The sequence below is a fragment of the Aplidium turbinatum genome, chromosome 2 (assembly GCF_918807975.1).
Source record: "Aplidium turbinatum chromosome 2, kaAplTurb1.1, whole genome shotgun sequence".
NCBI classification, from domain to species: domain Eukaryota; kingdom Metazoa; phylum Chordata; class Ascidiacea; order Aplousobranchia; family Polyclinidae; genus Aplidium; species Aplidium turbinatum.
This window is the reverse complement of record NC_137473.1, coordinates 53772928-53795921: the sequence shown is the minus strand read 5'-3', so window position 1 is coordinate 53795921 and position 22994 is coordinate 53772928. Positions and strand designations below refer to the sequence as shown.

General features: G+C 38.1%; 2 protein-coding genes across 3 annotated transcripts in view; one reads left to right on the top strand and one right to left on the bottom strand.

Annotated features, from left to right (window-relative positions):
* The window catches only part of LOC145765386 (WD repeat-containing protein 46-like), a 42183-nt gene that overhangs the window by 7529 nt on the left and 11660 nt on the right, over nucleotides 1-22994 (bottom strand). For both annotated transcript variants that reach the window (XM_082577202.1, XM_082577203.1), the window contains exons 7-9: nucleotides 8707-8857; nucleotides 3828-3951; nucleotides 1578-1689 (exon numbers count right to left, since the gene is read on the bottom strand). In XM_082577202.1, coding sequence (XP_082433328.1) covers nucleotides 1578-1689; nucleotides 3828-3951; nucleotides 8707-8857 — 387 coding nt within the window. The remainder of the gene's footprint in view (nucleotides 1-1577; nucleotides 1690-3827; nucleotides 3952-8706; nucleotides 8858-22994) is intronic.
* On the top strand, nucleotides 11253-22538 carry LOC145765387 (guanine nucleotide-binding protein G(i) subunit alpha-3-like). The gene is made up of 9 exons (XM_082577204.1): nucleotides 11253-11553; nucleotides 12597-12721; nucleotides 13157-13250; nucleotides 13885-13989; nucleotides 14996-15147; nucleotides 17640-17772; nucleotides 18082-18259; nucleotides 19707-19831; nucleotides 20858-22538. Exons 1-9 carry the CDS (start codon nucleotides 11461-11463, stop codon nucleotides 20921-20923), a joined length of 1071 nt encoding a protein of 356 aa, XP_082433330.1. The 5' UTR covers nucleotides 11253-11460; the 3' UTR covers nucleotides 20924-22538.

Sequence of the window (22994 nt, the reverse complement as noted above, 5' to 3'; positions counted from 1 at the left end):
AATGTCTGTTTCCGGTTGTCTACTCTACTTATGACTTAAATTTGGTGCTACCCATTACTCGAAATCGATTACTAGGTAGAGGCAATTATCGTAAAGTTTCTTGCCCAGAGAAACAACAGCAAGCGCGGGTGGCTGGAGTCGAACATGCAGGCTCTCGACTGCGAGCCCAACGCGCTAACCACTCGGCCACGGCTGCCCACGGCATGAGAGCTTGTTTGTCGAATGCATCGGTCAGTGGATACGCCTCAAAATAGCAGAGTTCGTCTTTCTTACGTATATTCAAAGTCTGTTTAAATCAACGTAAAAAACGGATTTTACTAACTCGGTTAGGCTGCTCTTGGCCCAGAGAGCAAATCAACCGTTTTTTTTACATTGATTCAACGTTTGCAGACTTGTTATCAGCATACCATGGAAATGGAGTGTTGGTCTAAATTTCTGCTATCTTCTAATCGAATTGTGTTTGCATTCTACAAAAGTTGCTAATTTTCAATCGTTCAACGTCCGACGACGTTTATAAATGTTATTAAAAGCATCAGTTGAAGCTTGCCTTTTGAAAACGTTGTGGTTTGGGTTACTATAAATGAACGGGCAGTCAAAAACTAGAGTAGCACCAATGGAATGCGAAAAACCTAATGAGATTAATTGCTGCTTCGCAACGGTCTTGTGAATAATTCATGTTGGGTTTACGCTTACGCTAACATTGGCAGCACAAAGCCACCCTCGGTAGTAAATATTTGAAGTAAACCCTGATATAAAAAATCAGTTGCGCTTAAAAGCCAAAGAGTAAAACTAATCGCAACCCAAATAGCAAAATCCGTCATTTTTACGTCTGGGAAGATGTTAAAACAGAAGCTAAAATCTATGATCCCTTTCTCGTGTGATACACTAACAGTTGAGTTCAAAACTAGCTACAAAATTTGCTAAGAACACCTGCATCATATTTACGAGTATGACGGCATTGAGTAGGTACAGTACACAGTCCGATAGTACATAGTCCGATCTATTGCACAATAAACAAATGGTTTGGTTTTGAATCTTTATCCTCGGACTGGGAAAGCTTCTGATATGTTATTCCTGGTAGTTTCGCATAATTGTAGAAGCTTTTGACGCAGGGCCGGTTACTGAGATTGACAGAATGTAATTTCCGATTGTTGAAGTGTTGTTGCCGGGGAATTATTCCATTCACTAGGTGCCGCTGAATGGAGAGCAGTCCTTAGAATGCGTTGCTCAAGCGCACACCCTGACAGTCGCACCAGCGCCGCTTGTTCTTGAAGCTTCGCCAAATGGAAATGCATATATTGCAATATATTTACAAGTAGCTTTTGGATCAAAGATTTATTCTTTTACGACCCGATAGGCAATGTTTCCCGGATTGCACAGAGAATCTAATGGAGCGCAGCCGGTCATTGGATTCACAGTTCAAGCAATGGCGGGATATGTGACGTCATCAACTGATGACGTGTCACCAAAGCAAATATTGCGTTATTTGCAAACAATTCCGCAACTGGTTACCTGAATATTTCAATGTTTAAAAATGTTGGAAATGATACAGCACGTGAAATCTAAAATAAACTCACTTTCCCTGGTTGTCCACGGCAACTGCCCGAAGAGCAGACTTATGGCAAAGAACTTTCGCCAAACATTCTTTCTGGTTGGGCGCCCACATAGTGACTGTTCCATTGTAGTGGCCTTAAGCAAAAAACAAAAAACAATGGTAAAACCGCGTCGTTTAAACCTCAGGAAATATCGAATATGTTCAAAAAGGAGATGGGCTCATTCATGTCCGGGGACAAAGACGCCATAGAGGTAACCGAACAGGGTTTTCCCCACACTAACTATGCTTCTTGGTCACGTGGTTCTGGTTGGCTACCTTCGTGATCATCTTCACTGGATGGTTGTCACCGAATGAAAGATGACACAGATATACCACCAAACATCGCTTTTCCATTTTTACGTCTACAGAACGTTGAATCAATGAAAAAACGCCAGATTTTTCTGGCTGATGTTAGATACATCCCAGTTGCCAAATGTTGGTGAATATCCCCCTCATAACGTCGCGATGAACAAATATCCTCAGATCCCTTTAGCTTAGCTTTACAAAGTACACAGTGCAGTCGTATAGACTAGAGACTTCCTTAAACAAGTTTTTTTTTTTTGTAAAGGGTGGCCAAGAAATAAGTAACGAAATATTTTGTGTAGTGACTAAACCATCGATTCGTATCACCTTTCATGAGAGAGGGTTTTGCAAGTTCTCGTCAAGTCTCGTTTTGTAAGTTCTCGTCAAGTCTAATTTAACCATGATGCAAATAATAAAGAAATCGATAACGCTTTAAAAGCAACGAAGGCTTGAACAACAACTAATAATAGTACTTCATCCGGTTGTAATTGTAAGCAGCATTTGAATAACGTTGGTAGCAAGCCGGTGTGCATAATATGGCCAAATCAATCTGTGAGGTAAAAATAGCATGAACTTTATAACACAGTGAAGAAGCATAGGCTCACAAGATAGAAGTTTATTTTTAAAAGTTAAAATGCGAAGCAGGAGAATTTTGAATTCAGTCAGAAAATGTCATGTCGGACAGAGCGTTCCCACAGCATAGTACCAAAGCGCGATATAGCCGCGGTGTGTGTCGCAGACGCGATTGTGCAGACATAGACGATGGAATTCATTCAATGCATTTAGCAGGTTGATAGTTTTGCACAGACTGAACAGACCTTTGGTCACCATCAGGCGTCGATATATTCAGTGAAGAAGCATTAACTTCGCCGGTACATATTCATTCAGCCTAGAAGCATTTTAATACATTATATGACAGCGTTTGGATTTTTACGTTTGTGTAATCGCAAGAAAGGTCGCAGACGCGATATACGTAAGCATTTCAAAACAACTACAACAACAATTAAGCAGCGACGTAGAGGCCGCGTGAAAGGTCGCTGGTTGCATCCTGCAGCACGAAGGAAAAAAGTTTGAAAATGTGAAGATAAGTTTTGCAGTTAATCAAAAGGAATCGTGTGAATAAGTGAGCAAGTTGTTCAGAGCCGCCATCAATCTTGTTCTGAATGTTCTCACAGCTATAAACGACTTCAAACAGAACCATGTAGCTTTTGGGAGGTACAGTAAGGTAAAAGTAAAGGTGGTCCCACACTTGATTCAAGTGTCGGGTATGAGAAGATAAGGTTCTCATTGTACTAAGCTTTGGGGGGTAGTGGTATCAAAATATCTCAGTTGTTTGGTTTGTTTTTAACTATCTCAGCCAAAGACGATACTTGCTGTATTATAGCAGACGTATAAACAAAGGAAGAAGCGACAAAGTGCAAACATTAAGACATGTTCGAAACCACAATAAGGCTATCACCTGAATCGATGGAGTTAGAACGTGAAGCCAAAAGGAAAGTTAGAACAAGCAAACACCACATTCATGTTTCATCATTCACAAGATTTTTATTAGTTTTCAACGCAACAAATTCGTAATGTCGTGCTGAGCAAGATCTTTTCACAAAAATTGCAGTGGAAAACTATTAAAATATTGCCCTAATAGATTAAAACAGGGTCCTTTTGTCAGTCATTCTACGATCGACATCAATTATTCTGTCGTCCATGGCGTATCGCAGAATAGTTATATAGTGGAAGTGGAATGTACCCTTGCTCTCTGCAGGAGCGACGACATTTTAGCATTCAGCAAAAACTAGCACAAAATATTACGCAATCCTCCATCTTACTCGCTGGACCCGTCTCTACGCAAGACAGACATTTGCAGCAATAAATCACAGACTTTTTTTGTAACTTTTCTGCACAAGCTTTCAACAAACAAACGTAACATCCTTACCAAGTAACATGACAGCATTGTTGGGATTTTGGCACATTACGTCCAAACGACCGGATTTTGTGTTGATTGTAGACACAATCTCCCCTTTTGACACATCTAGATACTGAAGGTAACCCCGTGCGTTCTGTGCAAAGCAATTAAGAAATAACAAAAACAAGTTAGTCGTTTTTTCGGGTAATTTCAATAACATGATACGTTCTGGTGCAAACTAAGCCAAACTATTGCAAGGTACTTCAGGGGATGATGTGCGTTCATTCCGATGTTTGGTCAATCAGACCTAACCGACTTTTAGGGGCTAGATCAAGTTGTCGGTTTAACATTACATAAAGGTATTCAAGCTGAAAGTAAATGCACTGAACAAACAAACAAACAGACTACAGGATATAGAGCCAGTTTCTGGCTTGGAAAAGGCAAATGGGGTAAATTTATGTAGAGTCGGTAGGCTATGAGGCATGGAATGGCCCGTTTCGGTGAGTCCGATACCTTAACGGGGGATTTTTTCATTTTTTTTTTAAATTATCGGGTATTGTAGCCTAATTATCATTGCCGTTTTAGGGTTAGGGGTTTGGGTTAGAGGTTAGGAACTCACCGAATCGGACTCACCGAATAGTAGCAGACCCATGAGGCAAACCAGAGTGAAAACGATATTAGAGATATAAAAACAGCACACAAAGGCAATACTCAAATGCTCCACAACTATCTAACGACCGGAATGGCCCGTTTCGGCGAGTCCGATTCGGCGAGTCCAATTCGGCTAGTCCGATTCGGCGAGTGCCCTATTCGGCGAGAGCCCTTTTCGGCGAGTTCCCTATTCGGCGATTTTTTGAATTTTTTTTAAAAGTTATCGGATACCGTAGCCTAATTAGTAATTATCATTGCCGTTTTAGGGTTAGGGGTAAGGTGTTAGTGTTGGGGTTAGAGGTTGGGGGTTAGGGTCTTATTTTAATGTTTAGCGTCGTTAAAACGATGTAAAAGCGGCAATGATAATTAGGCTACGTTACCCGATAATTTAAAAAAAATTTCAAAAAAATCGCCGAATAGGGAACTCGCCGAATCGGACTCGCCGAAAAGTAGCAGGCCCCTAACGACAGCTAACCAGGGTTGTGGTTTAAAATAATGAACAAGCCAGAATGACAGTATTTGGCGAAGCGAGACTAGAAAGAAATATATGAATTTGTTAATTCAATATTTCATTGGTCAAACTGTATAAACAATCTGTTCAATCCACACAACTTCTATAAATATCAGTAGCGCTTGAGACCATCATATGGTACTGCGGATGTGGCTTTAAAAATGCCGCTTTTAGTATTAGTAGAGAGCAGCATTGTTTTTAATAAAACAACCCATGCAAGACAGGAAAATTAAATCTAAATATACACACTTTACACAGCGAGCCTTGCCTTGTTAAATTGATGAAATTATAAGCGATTTTTTGTTTTGTCGATGTGCTGACGTCATATCCTATTGCGTTATATTTAGACAAGAAAAACAGCCAGTCAAGCCTGAATGAGCAAATTCCACAAATTGTGTAGACGACATCATAATCCTCTTTGGCACGAAGCATTATTATCCATTGCGATGAAACTACTGTCGTCATTTCACCGGCTTCTTTCGAATTGTTGCTTGCAAGTTTATAGCTAGCCAGTCACTTCCTTTGACAAGTTGATATCAACTTGTTTTTGACTCCATTGTGATAACATATAGTGCAATTAAATACAACGCAATGTGCAAATGCAGCACTACAGGCAGATGGAAGAGGCGGAAGCCTACCTACACACATCAAGTCAGGTGTACGTTACGGTGCCAAATGGGCATGGATTTCTGAGAAAATCAAGGTTTTTATGTTACTGCACCAGGAGGACAGAGTAATTTGATTATATTAGGCATACTGTTGCAGGCCTCGAAATTCACGGCGGACACGGCGGTCATGTCCGCCGTCACAGCATGTGATGTCCGCGGGAAGTACCATCTAGATCGGTCATATTTGTCCGCCGAGAAATAACATAGGAACTAGCGATACAAATCGTCATTGCATAGCACGAACGTCGAACAATTGTTGCGACTTGCGAGAATATAATTTCTCGCGCATTTTAGCGCGCATCTAGAAAATTAAAATACTGTACGATATCCTCAGCTTCCATTCAAGCAGGAAAACTTTCGATTTTTACGTTGCTTCAACGATTGATGACATCGAATCAGCGTAACAAAGGTTAATTCTTCGCTAAGAATCGATAGGAGTACGGTACGATTTTTCTACAGCAATCACGCGCAACTTAGTTCAAGTCTTACGTCACAATGTCTGGCTTTGATCTCCGAGTAATATTGATAAGCCAAGGTTGGTTACAAAATTAGATAATACGAGTAGGCTATTACAGCAAGATGCAGCAAAATTTGTTAAGTTTTGGTATTACGTATAGTAAGTAAAAAAAAGGTCCAGGGAAAATTCACTTTCGCTCACATGACACGCAAAAATAAACTTAAAGAAAAAAATCCTAGTGAAACTTTGCACAGCAGAAAATAGTAGCGTTAGTGTAGAAGTTTTCCGACTCGTGTCCAGAGCATTGCGACGCAAGAAGCTACACAACCTCGTTCGGGAGAAGTTCATCAGATATGCGGCATATTAAGCAGCTACACGGCGCTTTGACTCTTCAAACGCACGTCGTTGGTCTTTTCAAATGGCGAAGATTTATCAAGATAAACTGATTAAGCATGACGATCGACGCTAAAACTCGTGTGTCCGCCGTGAGACTTAATTTGTCCGCCGAGATAGCTGCTCAGACCGGACACGTTTGTCCGCCGTCAACAAAAACGAATTTCGAGGCCTGCAGTTGTGTTGATAATCCTGTTGTTAGTTCTATGACCATTTGGTCGCATCACAAATGACAACCAACTTGCCATGGACAGAAGTGGTAAATTAAACAAGAAAAACATTCATTGAGTCTGTAGACGTTAAATCAATGTCAAAATGATGAGTTTTGCTGTCTGGGATTGCAATCGTTTACAACATAAGATATTTCCTCGATTCTGAACTAACAAGTGCTTGAAAAGTTGCTGCCTGTTTTGCAAAAGCTTAGTTTGGAAAATGGTTGAACGAAAAAGGTAAAAAGACAAAGTTGTGGAAATTAAATCAAACTTGTTGTAGTGGACCTCGCAGCAACAGTTTTGTATGAGACCTGATAGAAGCCAGGCAGATTGTAGGAAGCACAATCCCAGACAGGTTTTACATGGATTCCACGTCTGCAGACGTTGAATCTATGTAAAACTGACGGGTTTTGCTGTTTGGGATAGCTTGTCCAGTAACAACACGGAAATTAATTGGTTGATGGCTGTAATGACACCACGCAGCAGGAGTAACTGGCAATAACACAAATTGAGCCACAGTATGATCACGAGCGTTTCTGAAACGTTACACAACGCAACAATGACGCCTCTCTGCAGAACTACTTATATCAATTTGTTGAAGTCATCATTTACCTGAAAGCATAGTTTTTCCGCCAAAAATGCACTTTATGAAAGCTGCTATGGTCATAGAACAAAAATGCAAACAACAGAAATTGAGCAAACAAATGTAGACAGGAAAAATATATAAAGTTTGTAGGAGGTTCACAGGAAGGAAACAACATTGTTTTGAGGACACCATCAGCTGGGCGGATCAACTCACGCCGCGCGATGGCAGAAGCTTGAAGTGGCAGTAAAATATAAATGCCGAACTCAAAAGCTTAAATTAGAAAAACTGCGGTCTCTACGGAGTAGCAATAGTCAGGCAGAAATGTAGAAAAAAGCCTAAAATCAATCGCACCCAAAGGTGTGCTACTTTCTGCACGTTCCCATTAGCTGAAGTTGTTGACTTAGAAATAAATAACTGATATCAGTAAAGGAGCACTGCTACTGAAAAATAACTGAAGAAACAAACTAGAAATTAGCACATTAGCTTTGTTTCAAAACAACTTAGTCAAAGAAGTCTTACTCAGACAAAATGTTGCAATAGCCTTCTGACCAGCAGACTACGAAAAGACAGCATGACAGCAAGTAGGATTTTAATGGTCAAACTCTATCAATTAAGATTAGGCTAATGAAAGTTGAGAAAACGTCTTCATAGCTTAGTGTGTGAATCTGGAGTGGTGAAAGGATAAGCTCTCGTTCCTAGATGTGTGGGTTGTATCATCAGGATCAACGAAAGAAACGCTTTCCATGTTTCACACCCTTCGGCACATTCTCTCACTTTAAATATCTCCCATTCCGCTTCCGCCTCATAACATTGCCCAAGCGCAACTACAATACAACGAGATGAAATCTGTGTGGTGCAATTTATAACAAGCCAACAAATCGATTGATACATGCGTTTTTAAAGGATTTATCTTAGAAGTTTGACAAAGACAACTTTACTGAAAAATTAAGCTAAGTTGCTAGATCCCAAAATTTTGCAGACCAAAGGTAGATTTCGTACAAGTGTGAAACAATAGTCATCATATTGTTCTTAATGCGGCAAGTTTTTAACAGCTTTTTTCTATTGAGCGTAGCAAGAATAAAGCGCGATCGCCCAGAAGCTGGGGTCATCAGTATCGCACCACTAATTCATGCCACAGAGTTTTCGACCGCTGCTTTTGCCAGTCAATTGAATTATTACTTTTACGAAACAAAAAAACAACCAAACCAGCTGTAGCCAAGAATGTGCACTGTGTTGAATGCGCAATACCAGGTAGACCCCTGCTTTTACACAGCCTTTCCCCCCATAGATTTCCTGTCAGTTGGATTACTGTTGTTGCTGCCTTGACAACCGGTCAGAGGGAGCTGTTGTACCGTATTAATTTCAAATTTTACAATGCTTTTTGACACTTCTGACTTTAATAAAATGTTTCAAGAACGCAAACTAACTTACTGTAGCAACTAAAAGAAAATGATAAGGCAAGAAATCGAGTCGCAGTGTTTCGTTAAACTGTTTGAGGCAGTGGAGCTCTATTCCTTGGTTGTCATATATGTACATCCATCTTCGTTGGGCAACAGCAAACATACTTTCTGTGTGAAGCCATCTGTAAAAGTTAGAACAATGAGTTAGTCAGGAGCGGATCTAGTGCTCAGTTAGCCTTGGGAGGGAGGGTGGTTATTTTAACAAAACACAACGAAGTGTCCCACAGGTCTTCATCCGACCTTGCAAATACACGATCGGGAATCAAGATCAAGAAAATTGCTTTCGACTACCAATCGTACTTCCTAAAGCTGAAAAACCTTGAGAGCGGACAGTTGAGTTATATGACCACATGGGTTATCCGATTGGCCAGTACACAGTTAAAAGTGAAGTCACTTCAGGTATAGTGTGATTGTCATTCAATAAAGTGGCCAATGTGACGAAGATGGGTATGCTCATGACGTAGTTTAAAAGTTCCACCATTGTAACGGTACCAAATGAAATTCTCGCATTCATCTATCTTCAAGTTCTTATTTAGCGATCACCGGGAGTTTTGGGTGATTGGAAATAACAATCAACGATTTGCTACCAAAAGAAAAAAATCAGAAACTTGGTTCGTTATTTCCTTCCTTCGTACAAAGTGGACCTCGATAGGTCTTCACAGGATATAGCTTCCCGGATACCATGATGTGAGTTAATCAGGCTAACGTCTAATGGAAGCTATTCAGGAAGAAATTCAACAGACAGCAGCCTCAAGCCAAACAAAAGAGCCGCATAAAAAACGATCCACTGACTTCAACACCATTCGTCATAGCACATGACTAGGGAACTGTGTTCCAAAAGCTAGTGCAATTCGCTGTTACCACAGCGAACTCGCAGCATCAGGCTAAAACAGGTCGTTAAAATCTACATTGTGAAGCAAGCAACGATCATGCTGCTAAAAGCGAAACTAAATCTATTGCGGAAGCTAATAGATTTTGACTAGTGAACGGTAAGGCTGAAAGTAAACTTTTCTATTCTTCAACTATGCTAGTTACGCACTTTTTACCAGGCTCAAATAATGATCAGTCGATGACAATTAAGAGTATTTTGGTAATACACAACCGCCTGCTCTCTTGGTAGGTATCGAACCGGCGCTATTCGAAGTTAAAAATTCTTAAAGCAAAAAGAAAATAGGGCAAGGCATGATGCAATTTTCTAGCAAATAAATCAGTCTCTTTTTACATTGGTTCAAGGTCTGCAGACGTTAAACCTATGCAAAAAATAACTAATTTGATAGCCGTGGCGGTTGATGGTAAATTTGTAGCGTTTCCGTATTAGCAGATGCTGTGACAACGGCTACATAACAGCTACAAGCGTCATACAAGACACTAGCTCGTCGCATGAAGTTAAAGTTCAATTGTAATCGATTTGTAATCACAAATCACAACAAAGCCCATGATTAACTAAGATGAAATCAGAGCATTAAAGTGACCACTGCAGCCTGTAATCAAGAGAAAACGTCCAACTCGTGACGCAATGCTCCGAATAACGGTGACAAAACTCAAACAAGTTTACTAAGAAAATTACAGGCTTTGCATCAGTTTAAATTTTCTTATTGTCATTTCAAATTAATCCCACAACAACTGCACTGTTAATTCAATGCGTATTTTGTATCTTGAGCAGATTCTTATTCTGCGCTGATGCCGTAATTTCGACCAGTGCAGCCAGACAAACGTTGTACTGAATTTTGCAGAAAGGTGCAATTTTGTCTACGCTTTAGAAGTTATTACAAGCAATGAGAAATACTGTTTGTTAACGTTATCAGTCACGATAAGTGAAGGAAGTCCAATCGAAAGCAATGATATCATTTGTAACTTGTCAAATAAAGTTATTTTTTATTGAAATATATGATAGCGGCGGCTTTTTTACATAAGATTTCTAACAAAATTCACCATGATCGATGACATTCTGTCCTGTCGTTGTAAAATGACGATGCTGCATAATCACTGTTTTGACATGATGTCATGATGCAAAGCAATGCAAGCAAGCATTGCAATATGGTGTGATCTCATGACAGTTGCGGAAGTGGTTTAGTGTTTCAAGAAAATAAGAAAATTACTCATCAAAGCGCATAACACCAGTGTGAACCACAGATTATAATGCCAACAATAGCCAGTCATTATCTAGCACGTCAATTCAGCTAGTGTTAAAATGTGGCAAGGCTGCCTAGTGCTTTCTTATGTTAGTTAAACCAAAATTTATATAATTGCGTAAAAAATGTCTTTAAAATATGAAAACATTTCGCATATGCATTTATGTTTACCTACTTGTGTAAAGGAAGCTGAAAATTGAAATAAATTCTAAACTCGCTGAAAAACATTTTATTTTACTGAACATTATGAATGAAAGTACCGCCGCGTTACTTTATCACCATCGTTATGTACAGCGCCCAGGAGCATAGCTTGCAGTGTAGATGTGGCACTATGCAAATGCTGTTATTATCAAAATTATATTTTCAGGAATAAGTCATAATAGTTTATAAGTTTCAAAATATATAACGACTGAGTGTCAGAGTCAAATGAGTTGAGAGAATTCATCAGTAGGTTTTTAAATTATTTTTTCTGCAAAAATTGAGAAATACAACTCACAAGGTAGCTTTGAGCCACCAGCAAGACAAAAGACCTCCATTTCTGTGGATATTTTATGCCAATATAAAGTTTACTTACTTATTGGTACAAATGCCACATGCTGATAATGGGATGTCAAACATCAAAAGAGGACTTTGAAGCAACGAACAAAAGTAAAGAAATAGACAGAAACATCCGAAATGAAACTAAGGTAAGCTGAAGGAACCCACAGAATCAGTCACTAACTTCTAATCACATTTTCTGAGCAAATATTTTATTTGAAGAAGCATTTAATAAATAGTCACATATGTAAACAACTAAACATTTTGCAGCAAAAACTGAAATAAAATCAATTACAACGTTGCGAAGTTTTGTTCTTTGGTTTAAAATCAAAATAAAGTTTACTGAAACACTCAGTTGTCTTTCGAGCGTGGTCCATTCGGTTATACAGTCGTCATAATGTGCCAATGCATTCAGGTTAGGCAGTGCATCAGGTGATTGAATTTCCATCGTCTGATGCAATAGACGTGTGTTACCTAACTTAAATCAGTTGTTTAACATTTTGTTGTTGAATCAATGTAAAAGTGATTTTTTTATTTTGCTATCTGGGTATTCTCAGACAACAAGCCAGTTGTCTTTTTGCATTGGTTTTCAACGTGTACAAACGTCTGCATTTAATCAATGTAAACATGACTTTCTGTCTGGGGTATAGCTCAATGTACAACGTTCGAAAGGGCGCCGGTTCGATACCGCTAAGAGCATGCTGCTGTGTTTTTCACAAGACAAATAACAACATGCCAGGAACACAAAGATTAGCTTTCTTGCTTTCTCGTCAACTCAACCTAACTTTTCAACCACGGGGATGAAAACTTGGATACGATAAAAATGATATTACATTGATACTCAAGAAAATGAAGTATCTTCTGACAGGTGTCAAAGCCACAACAATGCTTGATATGAACGACTCGGTTACATGTCTTGTAATGCAAAGAAATTTATATATATATATATCTATATATATATATCTATATATATCTATAGATATATATATATAGATATAATATATAGATATATATCTATATATTAAAATATATTATTGTCTTTTAAACATTGAGCACTTTTATTTGCAACTGCTGCAATCAATTTCTGGATATATTTATATATTATGTATATTATATATAAATTTCTTTGCATTACATTGATACTCTCATTCTTATTGCATGAAGGTATTTATGATCGCAATTTGTTTTCTAGAGTTTTCAAGAGCTCATTAAATTACTTTTACTTGGCGCTGGAGAATCCGGAAAGAGCACCATCGTGAAGCAAATTATGATCATTCACAAAGATGGATTCCCGCAGGAGGAAAGAGTTAAATTTATGTAAGATTTTAAAAAATTTGTTTTTTCTAAAAAGAATTTTTTGGTTCAAATTCAACATATATTTACTCGTTCTCTTTGTAGGTTTTATCTCATTAGGACACAATGCGTATACAACCACGAGTCCAAAACTTTAATTTACTACAATCTGAGGTGCTTCAACGTTCTGGCAGCCATACATCATGTTAAAAATTGAAATACATATCTGGTCACTTGAAAAATCTACGGATTTAGTACAAATACTGTCTTGGTTGGTTAAATCATGTTTAATTAAGTTTAAATCATGTTGGAATGCATATCTAGTCAGCACAAAAAATCTAAGAATATTGTCTTGTCCACTGTGGTTTTGCTAAACATTATCATTTACTGCAAGCTGAAATGAATATCTTAATATTCTTTGAATCAAACGCAAGATGATTGATTCAAATATTTTTATAGCCCAGTCATCTTCAGCAACATTCTTCAGAGCATACACAGCTTAGTGAAAGCTGTCGAGAAACTGAAAATACAATATGAGAATACGGAAAGTGAGGTAAAAACTTCTCTCCTTCTCTAGTTTGTTTCAAAGAAGCCTGGTCTTCACCCCAAAACAGTAGGGTTGTCCAGTTGTCTGTAACGACTCATCCATCTCTTTTTATCGTTGGCATCTTCAATTTATAAGTTTCTTTTTGCCAGATTATCCTTCATTGTGTCTTTCCATGTTTAGTTTGGTCTTCCCTTTCTGATTTGTAAGAATGTAAACCAGCTACAACACCAGGTCATGTTCCTTAGGATTGCACGAAGTAGAGCGTTGCTATAGAAACTTAATCTATTGAGACCTTTCTGTGCTGCTGAAACTTATTACTTGTTACAAAGTTTAGTAAAAGCGGTTTACTGAATTCTGTTTTATTGTATCATAGTGATAAAGGCAGCCTATGTTCTCGGACTAGGAAAGTATCTTTGGGACGTTGTGAACCATTGACGCTGGCCCAACTATAAAGATATTAGTATTTCTGAAGTGTTATTATTTATAAACAAATCTATCCATTCGGTATCGCCACATATAACGCCGTCCGCCGCATGCAAGAAGTCGAATTATCGTTTTTAGTTGTTGCTCTGCAAACTAAACTACAATCGGATTTGTTTGCAACATGAAATGCTCATTGCTTAAATACTATTCATTTCAGAGAGATGCAAAAATGGTCATGGAAGCTGTTTCCTCATTAAAAGAAGATATTCCTCCAACTTTAGGAGAAAGCATTGGACGTCTATGGGAAGACAAGGGAATCAAGGCAAGTGCATCACCTTGATTTACACTATGAGTTTCAAGAACCCGTTTCCTTCAACTTTTTCATGTATATATACAAACTTTGGCATTTCTAATGCAATTTATTAGTCAATTTCCTCAAAGCCACACTGCCTTCAACATACTTGCACTTAACTTATTACTAGCTAGGTAGGATTTGATGGGTTTTCCAACATTTAGCATTGGTTAAATAACACGATATACGTATTTCTGGTACAAACTAAGCTGAACTATCACAAGATGTATAAGATGATAGTCTGTTTTATTCCGACGTCGTTTCGTCAACCAGACACGAAATGTCGGAATGCATGTTTGGTTGGTTTACAGCAACATGATCCTGTGTTTCGTCATGCTAGGCAGGTAGTCACTACCGGATCTACTGATCTAGCCCATTGAAGAAGTCAGTCGTGTCTGATTGACGAAACGTCAAAATAACAACAGATTATCACCTTATACATGTTGTGATAGTTCAGCTTAGTTTGCACCAGAAGAACGTATACGGTAGCATGCTTTTTAACTTAGAAATGATTAAAGAAGGAGCAAATGTTACCAATTTATATGCATAGGAGTAGGACTTACTGCTGCACAATTTCAACTTGGTTGATAGTGATTATTTATACGCCTGGCTGCTCTTCTCTTGACCGAAAACCACAGACTACTCAACTGATTGAAATTTACACAAAACATAGTAACGAATTTTAACATAAAGACAAGAGCAAAATGAAGAGGCTAAAAACATATTCAGCAAACGTTTCGAAAACTAAACTGTTTTGATTTTCAGTGCTATTGATATTGAGTCACGAGAAGATTTTAGGCTGTTAATTTTTTAATCAAGTTAAAGATCAATATGCAGCTTTTCACGGTATGATAGATGCTACTATTGGGACTATAACCATATTAACAAACATCATCTGGTAGCAAGTAAACTTTGCCATCGACAGTATATTAGATTGCAGTATTTGTTTTACTCAAACATTTACTTTCATACACAGGAATGTTTTACTCGATCAAGAGAATTTCATCTTATTGACTCTACGGAATATTTTATGACCAATCTTGAAAGGATACTTGACCCTAAGTACGAACCAACAGAGCAAGACATATTAAGAACAAGGGTAACAACAACGGGGATTTCAGAGACACGGTGAGTGTGATAGAAATACCGGCTGTGTGGCCAAGTGGTTAGAGCAGTGAAAGAGGCTGTAAGGATCCTTCTACTGTATTAATTTTTCGTATGAGACAGATTGTTCAAACTTCAAAGCAGGTAATGGAAAGCCAGATTAGCTTCATCCAGCGAAGCTACACTAAGCATTCATAGTCTGTTGAAGTTGGGCGCAAGTATCCACTCACAATCCTCAAAGCTATACGCACATTGTGTAAATACAGCATATGAAATAGGTTGGTGAAAATAAAGGAGGAAAGAAAATGAAAAAGATAGTCTCCCCTCAGTCAGAGGGAAATCAATACCTTGTAGAAGATAGCGTCATATGACATTGAGCTGTAAGCATGGCGACCTTTATACACAGGCCATGGCAACGTGCAGCTTAAAATTTGACTGAAGGCCGATCTGTTAGTAGCTAAAATCGCGAGTATAAGTTGATAGTTTGAGTATTAGTTGATAAATAGAGTCTTTGTCTATATTTTGTGAGAGTTTGAGTTACTTTTGTGCTGTTTTTACCATTCAAATAACGGAATAGATTTTGGCACTTGTACTGGAAATCCAAAAAGCGTCAGGCAACACCAGTATTTCGGAAAATATTGTCATTTTGTCAACATAATTTTAGGAGTTTTGCAGTGATTTGGGATTCAGTGATCACACTTTGGCAATTTAAATTGTTTAAATTATCATTTAAAAGGAATATAAAGTGAATTTAGCTTAAACTTCAAAATTGAAAATACATCGGCCTTCAGTCAGCCCTCCAGTTCGTACGTTGTCAAGGCTTGTGTATACAGATCGCCATGGCTGTAAATTAACACTTTAACACTTTAGCTGCTATTTCCAACTATACCCAACCATTTCGTAGGCTACTCAAAAGCATGAGCTAGAGCGTACATGTAAAATGTTAGTTGCCTGTGATGTCTTTGTGTGACCAGCAGGAAACCGTGGTGCCCACACATCTGCAAACACATTCACAACAAATATGTAAAGTAAGCTCCACAAAAAGCATATAATATGTCCACTGGTGGCAGTAGACAAAAAAGTCAACTCCTACGACAGGTTTTGTATTTGTGTAATATGTTAGCTGATCCATAGTGCATCGAACAGTCATTTCGCTGCTCTACTGTCATATAACTGCCCTCCATCAACAAGGTGGTTCCTTATTCTTTAAACCTGACGTCCCTGACCCACTGAGGGAATAAAACACTGTGTTGTACTGAGAATATTCGGTTTGAAACAGCTTCAAGACGACTGAGAGATGACTCTTACATTCCCTGCAAACTAACATGGGGGCATGCTGTTGAGGTCTCTGGCAAACTTAAGACGAGTGTAATTGCTGTTAGTCGGGCAAAGCCTTGTCAACAAGTGAACCTTCGCTGTACTAAAAATATTTGATTAGGAAAGCTTAAACGACTACAAGAGTCTTTTATTTCTTGCAAACTAACTTTCGAGTTACAAGGATAGTAGGCTAACAAAATCTGCCAAGTATATCAAGAGTTGATTCAATAATGTTTCTTCCCGTTGAATTGCAGCATCATTCATGGTTTGCGTGTAACATGCCATGTGATCCTCATTGATTGTAGACGTAGTTGTGTGAACGTCGGTGCGACTTCTATCAATACCATACTTTGCTTCTGGGTTTTTTTTTTTCGCTGAGACTTTTCGGTCATTTGTCCGAAATGACTTGAAAAAATTCGGTCATTTTTTCTGATGAAAATATTTCCTTTCAAGTAGCTGATCCAAACCAAAATTTGCACTTCCTGACTAGCTACAACAGTAAATTTCGCTGAGAAACGTTGTCGTGTTTTATCTGAGAAAAGTTAGAACAGACAAACGTTTCTTCAACGTTCATCACATCAGCGAAACTCAACCTTGCAACTCCCGGCCGCAGACATCTTTAATTGCACACTAACACACGTTCAAAAATAACGCAAAACAAAAACACAGTAAAACGGAAAGAAATAAAAACAAAAATGACCAAAAAAAAACACGTTACGCTCTAATGGTTCGCAATTACAAAGTGATTTAACTCCTCAACAATTTCACCGCTCACGTTGTAGCGTGCTCGCTTCACGTTACTGTGCCAGTGCGCGTATGCTGCATCATAATTGAATGTTTTGTATGAAGCAGCATTTAACCTCAAACGCATAAGTTTATCTGCAGTTGAACAACACAAGCGATTTCTTGTTGGAGTTCGCAACCGAGAAAGCAAACTGATTCCACTTCTACGGTTGCGTTTTCTGCATGAAAAGTCAGCAAAGCAAATTAGCAATAGCTGCCTAACTTGGCTTATTTTTTTCGGACATTGTGAGTTGTGACCGAATTGACTATATTTTTTTCGGACGTTTTGCTAAAAAATCGGTCAATGACCGATAAATGACCGAAAAAAAAACCCTTTGCTTGAAGATTGACTTAATTGCTTACCATCTCCTTAATTTAAACCTTCAACCACAAAACGATCCATATTTGTTTTATAGGTTTTCGTTCAAAGACATTAGCTTTTTACTTATTGATGTTGGTGGGCAACGAACAGAGCGGAAGAAGTGGATACATTGTTTTGAAGATGTCACAGCAATTATATTTATTGTCGCTTTGAGTGGATATGATCAGGTTAGAACTGATAATAATACCGGTATGCATGCTTTGATAGTGCTGGGTTGTAAATCTTACCAAGCTGCTTCTTCTTCGTGTACTATGCCTGTTCCATGCTAAGGCGATGATGTAAACTTCATTCCATTTTTCCACGCAACCTATACTGTAATGTCATTTGGTACCACCAAAGACAGAAAATGGCACTCGATACCTCTTTTGCGCCATACTTGCTACCACCTATCCTATACTTAATTTAATGTTAACATTGTACGTTGTGTTTATAGATCCATTCTTCAATCACATAGTAAAGTTTGAATTATTCCTCAGGTATTAATAGAAGACAAAGATATGAACCGGATGCACGAATCAATGGTTTTGTTCGATTCAATATGCAACAACTCCTGGTTCTCTTCAACTGCAATGATACTTTTCTTAAACAAAAAAGATTTATTTCAACAAAGAATAGAAAGATCACCACTAACAGTTTGCTTTCCCGACTACACAGGTAAACTGCAGTTTCATCAACAAATCCAATACTAACATTTTAAATTCCTAGAATATTGGTTTGAGCCATAAAAGACCAAGAAGGCTTTCCAATCACAATATGAATTTTTAAAGCTATTGCTGGTACTAATTCATACAAGTGCTAAGGAATTGGACAGAACTGAACTTGTTCTCGTTGTAGTTAACTAGGCGGTCTGCTACTATTCGGAGAATCCGAATAGGAGACAGCTTTTTCGGAGATTTTTAAAATCTAACAGCGGCATCTATTCAAAGGAATTAGCTTATGATAGAGATTAATCAAATAAAGTTTCAGCGAAAAAGTCCCAACTAAAGCCTCAGTAAGAAAAATAAAACAGTTGTCAAACGGCATTCCATGATTAACAATAGTGATTAATAAAATGTAAGTCTCAACGAAACTGTCGAAACCAAAATTGCTAGGTATGCGAGATATCGCTAAAGCCTATACCCGCAAGATATCCGCTAATTTACTAATTAACAGCTGCGCCACTCAATTTACATCTACCTCACCGAAACAACAACTGTCTCGTTTGCATAGGCAGGTTTTTTTTAAGGTTTGGTTTGGGTGACCGCTGAGTAGTTTTAAGAGACCGCAAGTGTTTCATTTAAATACCAAAAAATAGCCAAACTACATACAATCAACGCAACATAAAATGAATTATTCGACAAGGCACAGCTTAAATGATTGTGACAGCGACCAAACAGCCTGCCCAACACGGCCGCCAAACAAGTTTGCTGCACAATCAAACAAAGTGTGCTTGTTGGCTTCTGCTTGTTATGTTTCCACACGTAAAAACTGATCATTATGCGCCATAAATCAGAAATAAACATTGACGAGTATCGAAGGTGCACTTCTTTTGTGAATAACTCTTTGATTCAGCTGTTAGCTGTACCTCCACTTATTCTTTTTTCCGGACGTGAACTATTGATCGTAGGCTATATTCGTATTGTCGACAAGACATAGCGAGAAACAACCATTACTTTTCTACTGTAGTTGCAAGTCCAAATTTTTGGAAATCGCTGGAGAAATTTGGGGGACCGTTTCGGTCCCCCAAAACACCTTAAAAAAACACCGTGCATAGGTATGGTAAGGTAAACACAAAAGTTGCCTACCCAAATGATCTCCACAAATTTTCTAAATAAACAGAAGCCGACGTTGGATTTAAGAGATCATCGAATCGGTTTTCTCCGAAAATGGCTGTTTCCGAAAATTGGGATTGGGACGTGTCACCAGTTTTTAACAAGCTAACTTTTCAGTAAACCTTTTGTTATCGGAAACCAGCCGCCAGGAAATAATATACATTGTTGAAAAAAACAAGAAAATTCATTTATTGTCTCTCGTATTGCATATACACTGTGCGATAGTTTTGACTTGTAGAGCAACTTGTAGATCACATTGTTTACAACACAATGCCAACTTTGTTCTGCAGGTAAAAATAACTACGTGGAAGCATCAGTTTATATTAGAAGACAATTTGAAGACCTCAACAGGCACCCAGACACGCGCGAGATATATTCCCATTTTACCTGTGCTACAGATACAAGAAATATTGAGGTAAAATGAACCAATACTATAGACAGACTGTATACAAAAATTATGTGGTGGCACATAGGCTGCATGGACGAGTTGTCGCATGCAGGCTTACATCCAGTAGTTGAAGAAGCAAGGAAACCAATTTTCGTGTCCACCTTCAACCACGCCTTTAAGTGTTTTGCTAAAAACACAGACGAATGTTCTTGAGCGGTGTCGAGCCAACGCTCTTTCAAATTTCGTACCAGAACCAGTCCGACAACTCTCAAGATCAAGCTGCAGTGTCTTTAGCAGGAAACTTAATGGTATGCATTACAGGGGAATATAAAGATTAGCTTTCTTGCTATTCCTGTCTATTGAATCTGAATCTTCAATTACCGGGCGTAAGCTTTGATTTGCCCAAAATGTGACGATATTATGGTGTACTCTAATTTATCTGATTTAGTAGCTTGCACAAACAGATGTACTGATATAGTAATAACATCTGAACTGTCACTTTGCTAATCCAAAATTGAAAGACTCTAGTAAGTGGCATAACGTAAAATCTGTAAATGCATTAATCTTTAGAAAAAAAAAAAAAAAAAATAGGACAATGTAATTACTAAAATTTATACATTTAAGAGTAATTTTTCAGTCACTTTTCGAAATTGGGTCCAGAAACGGTAATTTTTTTGAGAGGTTGGAAACGATCGATCTAACGAAGCAACAGAAATCTGACAAATTTAATTTTGTTTTGCATGGTAAGCTCAGTGCAATCAGCGACAATTATCTCAGGAGCACTAGGCACAGGTTTGTTTACATGTAACGCGTTGGCAGAGTGCGAAAAGTGCCAGACATCATTGGAAGTTACATGACACAGTAGAACTCTTCCGCAGTGACATCTGAAGAGATCTTCGAAAAAAGTGTCACTACAGCGAAGATAGTATAACCGAATTCTATCTGTAGTTTCAAAACAGGACTTAGCAGCAGAGGCCACTGTAGCTGAATTCTACTGTATTATTTTTGAAAGTTTCTATGATCCGATATGAAGAATATTACAATATTTTACAGGTCGTGTTTGATGCAGTTGCTGACGTCATCACAAAGTCAAACATGATGGAAATTGGATTGATATAAATTTGAAAAAAAGCGATCGTGACTGGCGCACGAACCTAATCAGAGAAAAACGACTCGCACTGACGCCATGCAAAGATGTCACAATCAAAAGATCATCTTGTTCCAAAGCGGTCACTCAGTTGGTAACAACTAAAGTTGATGCTGGTCTGAGGTACTTTGTTTCATCTGTTTCGGCATTGCAAAAACGAAGGCACCACAAAGCAGGTCCACCTGTTCAAAACCAATTTACACTCGACATTGTTCTCTCGTAAGATCTGAAGAACTACCCACTATGTTGCAACCCATGTCATACCCTGAAGAAGAGCTGCTCGGCTTAGATGGCAGCGTTTCTTTGCTGAATGGTTAGTAGGCTGCAATTGCTATATTTCTTTATGTTTCTTCGAGTGCGCAGCACGCCTGCTTAGCTGCTCAGCTTAGATGGAAGCCTTGTCAAAGTAAAACGGCATCAAACTTCTGTATTTAAAAATGAAGTCCAGCAGTATATCTATTCGATTTGAGATGTTCCAACCTAAAAGTTAGTTCTGTTTTATCTTGATGTGAATTTCATCACGGAAGCAGCTACTGTTTATGAGCAGTCATTCGAGCAGCATTGAACTGTAGAGGCACTGTGCTTCCACAATAGATGATTGACAAAACATCAGATTAGAAACTGCATTGGCCATGTAGATACACAATACTTAAGTTATGAAACGCATATCACACAAAAGTCTTACTAATTGGGCCGTATACATCGTGAAGTCAAATTATTAATCTTGAAAAGTGTCCCTAACTTGGGTGGAACAAAAAAATTTCATGATCTGAAACAAGTTATTATGCTTTTGTTCACTTATCGTTTTGACGTGACGTGCGATTCTTTCTCCATTGCTTTTGCAAACCAACAACTTCAGCAAGAACTAGTTGTCTGTCATTAAGGTTCTTTGTGCAATAGGTTTTGAACTGTTTGTTCATAAAGCAATCTATGTCATAGGGTCAGTCTTGATATTTTTTGTACGTTATCATTGCTCAAAAGTCGGGGTAAGTTTTGCAAACAAGACCTGTGAACTAACATCACAAATGTAGTGAAAGGCATTGCTTGGCACACAGAAGTGCATGTAGCTTACGATGTTCTCAATTGTGCAAAAAAGCATACTTTTGATGTTGTTATCCTCAACGTTTGAAATCGAGCTCAATTAGACAAAGCTTTTAAGGTGTAATTTAAGGAATGACCAGCTTGAGTAGTTTTACAGAAAATGTGAGACACTTCGCTTAACAAAACCTTTTTTAAGTCAAAATGATATTGACGTGAAAACACTTTGTTGTGAAAACGGTGATTTGCTGGTTGGGCTGTTTAGTCATGAATAGAATGCATAGAGGAGTGATATGTTCTTGTTAACTTCGATTAATCTTGTCCTGTTTATCTATTTTGTCAGGCAGTATGCTTTTCTTTGTAACGCCACCATGTCTTACCTTAGTTATGTGCTTTCAAGTGTAACCATTTGAGACATTTTTAACTTGAAATGTATTTTATCTTTTATTTTATCTTGTGTTCAGTTCCGAAACTTTTACAAAACACTGTTTAGTTATATAAAAAATGTGTTATTTTTGCCGAAACAAAACTATAATATTAAAAACGGTCTTTGCACTTTTGTGTTGAACTAACAGAAACAACAGGGCATGAAAAGAAAAACAAAAAGAATTGAAAAAAATAACAAGACAAGGAGAGCACCAGTAGTCCGATGAACTGTGATTTGGTTGGCTTATAAAAAATACTAGTTTCAGCTAACAATCGAAATAAACCAGGCATGACTATAAATCTTATGTGGTCCAGTAGGTCATTGACCCAGTACCATGAAGATTTCAGACATGGTTCAAATCTGCAAGTACCGCAAGATGAGGACATATTTCCAGTCAGCAAAATCTGTCATTTTTATATTGATTCAACGTCTACAGACGTTGAATCAACGTACAAATGACGGATTTTGCTGCCTGAACTATCACTTAAATTTAGCCTTGTTGAGGGAGGCCTTGGCTACATTGCAGTATAAGTGTAAATTGTACAGAGTTTTGTAAAAGGCAATTGAAAACAGTGAAG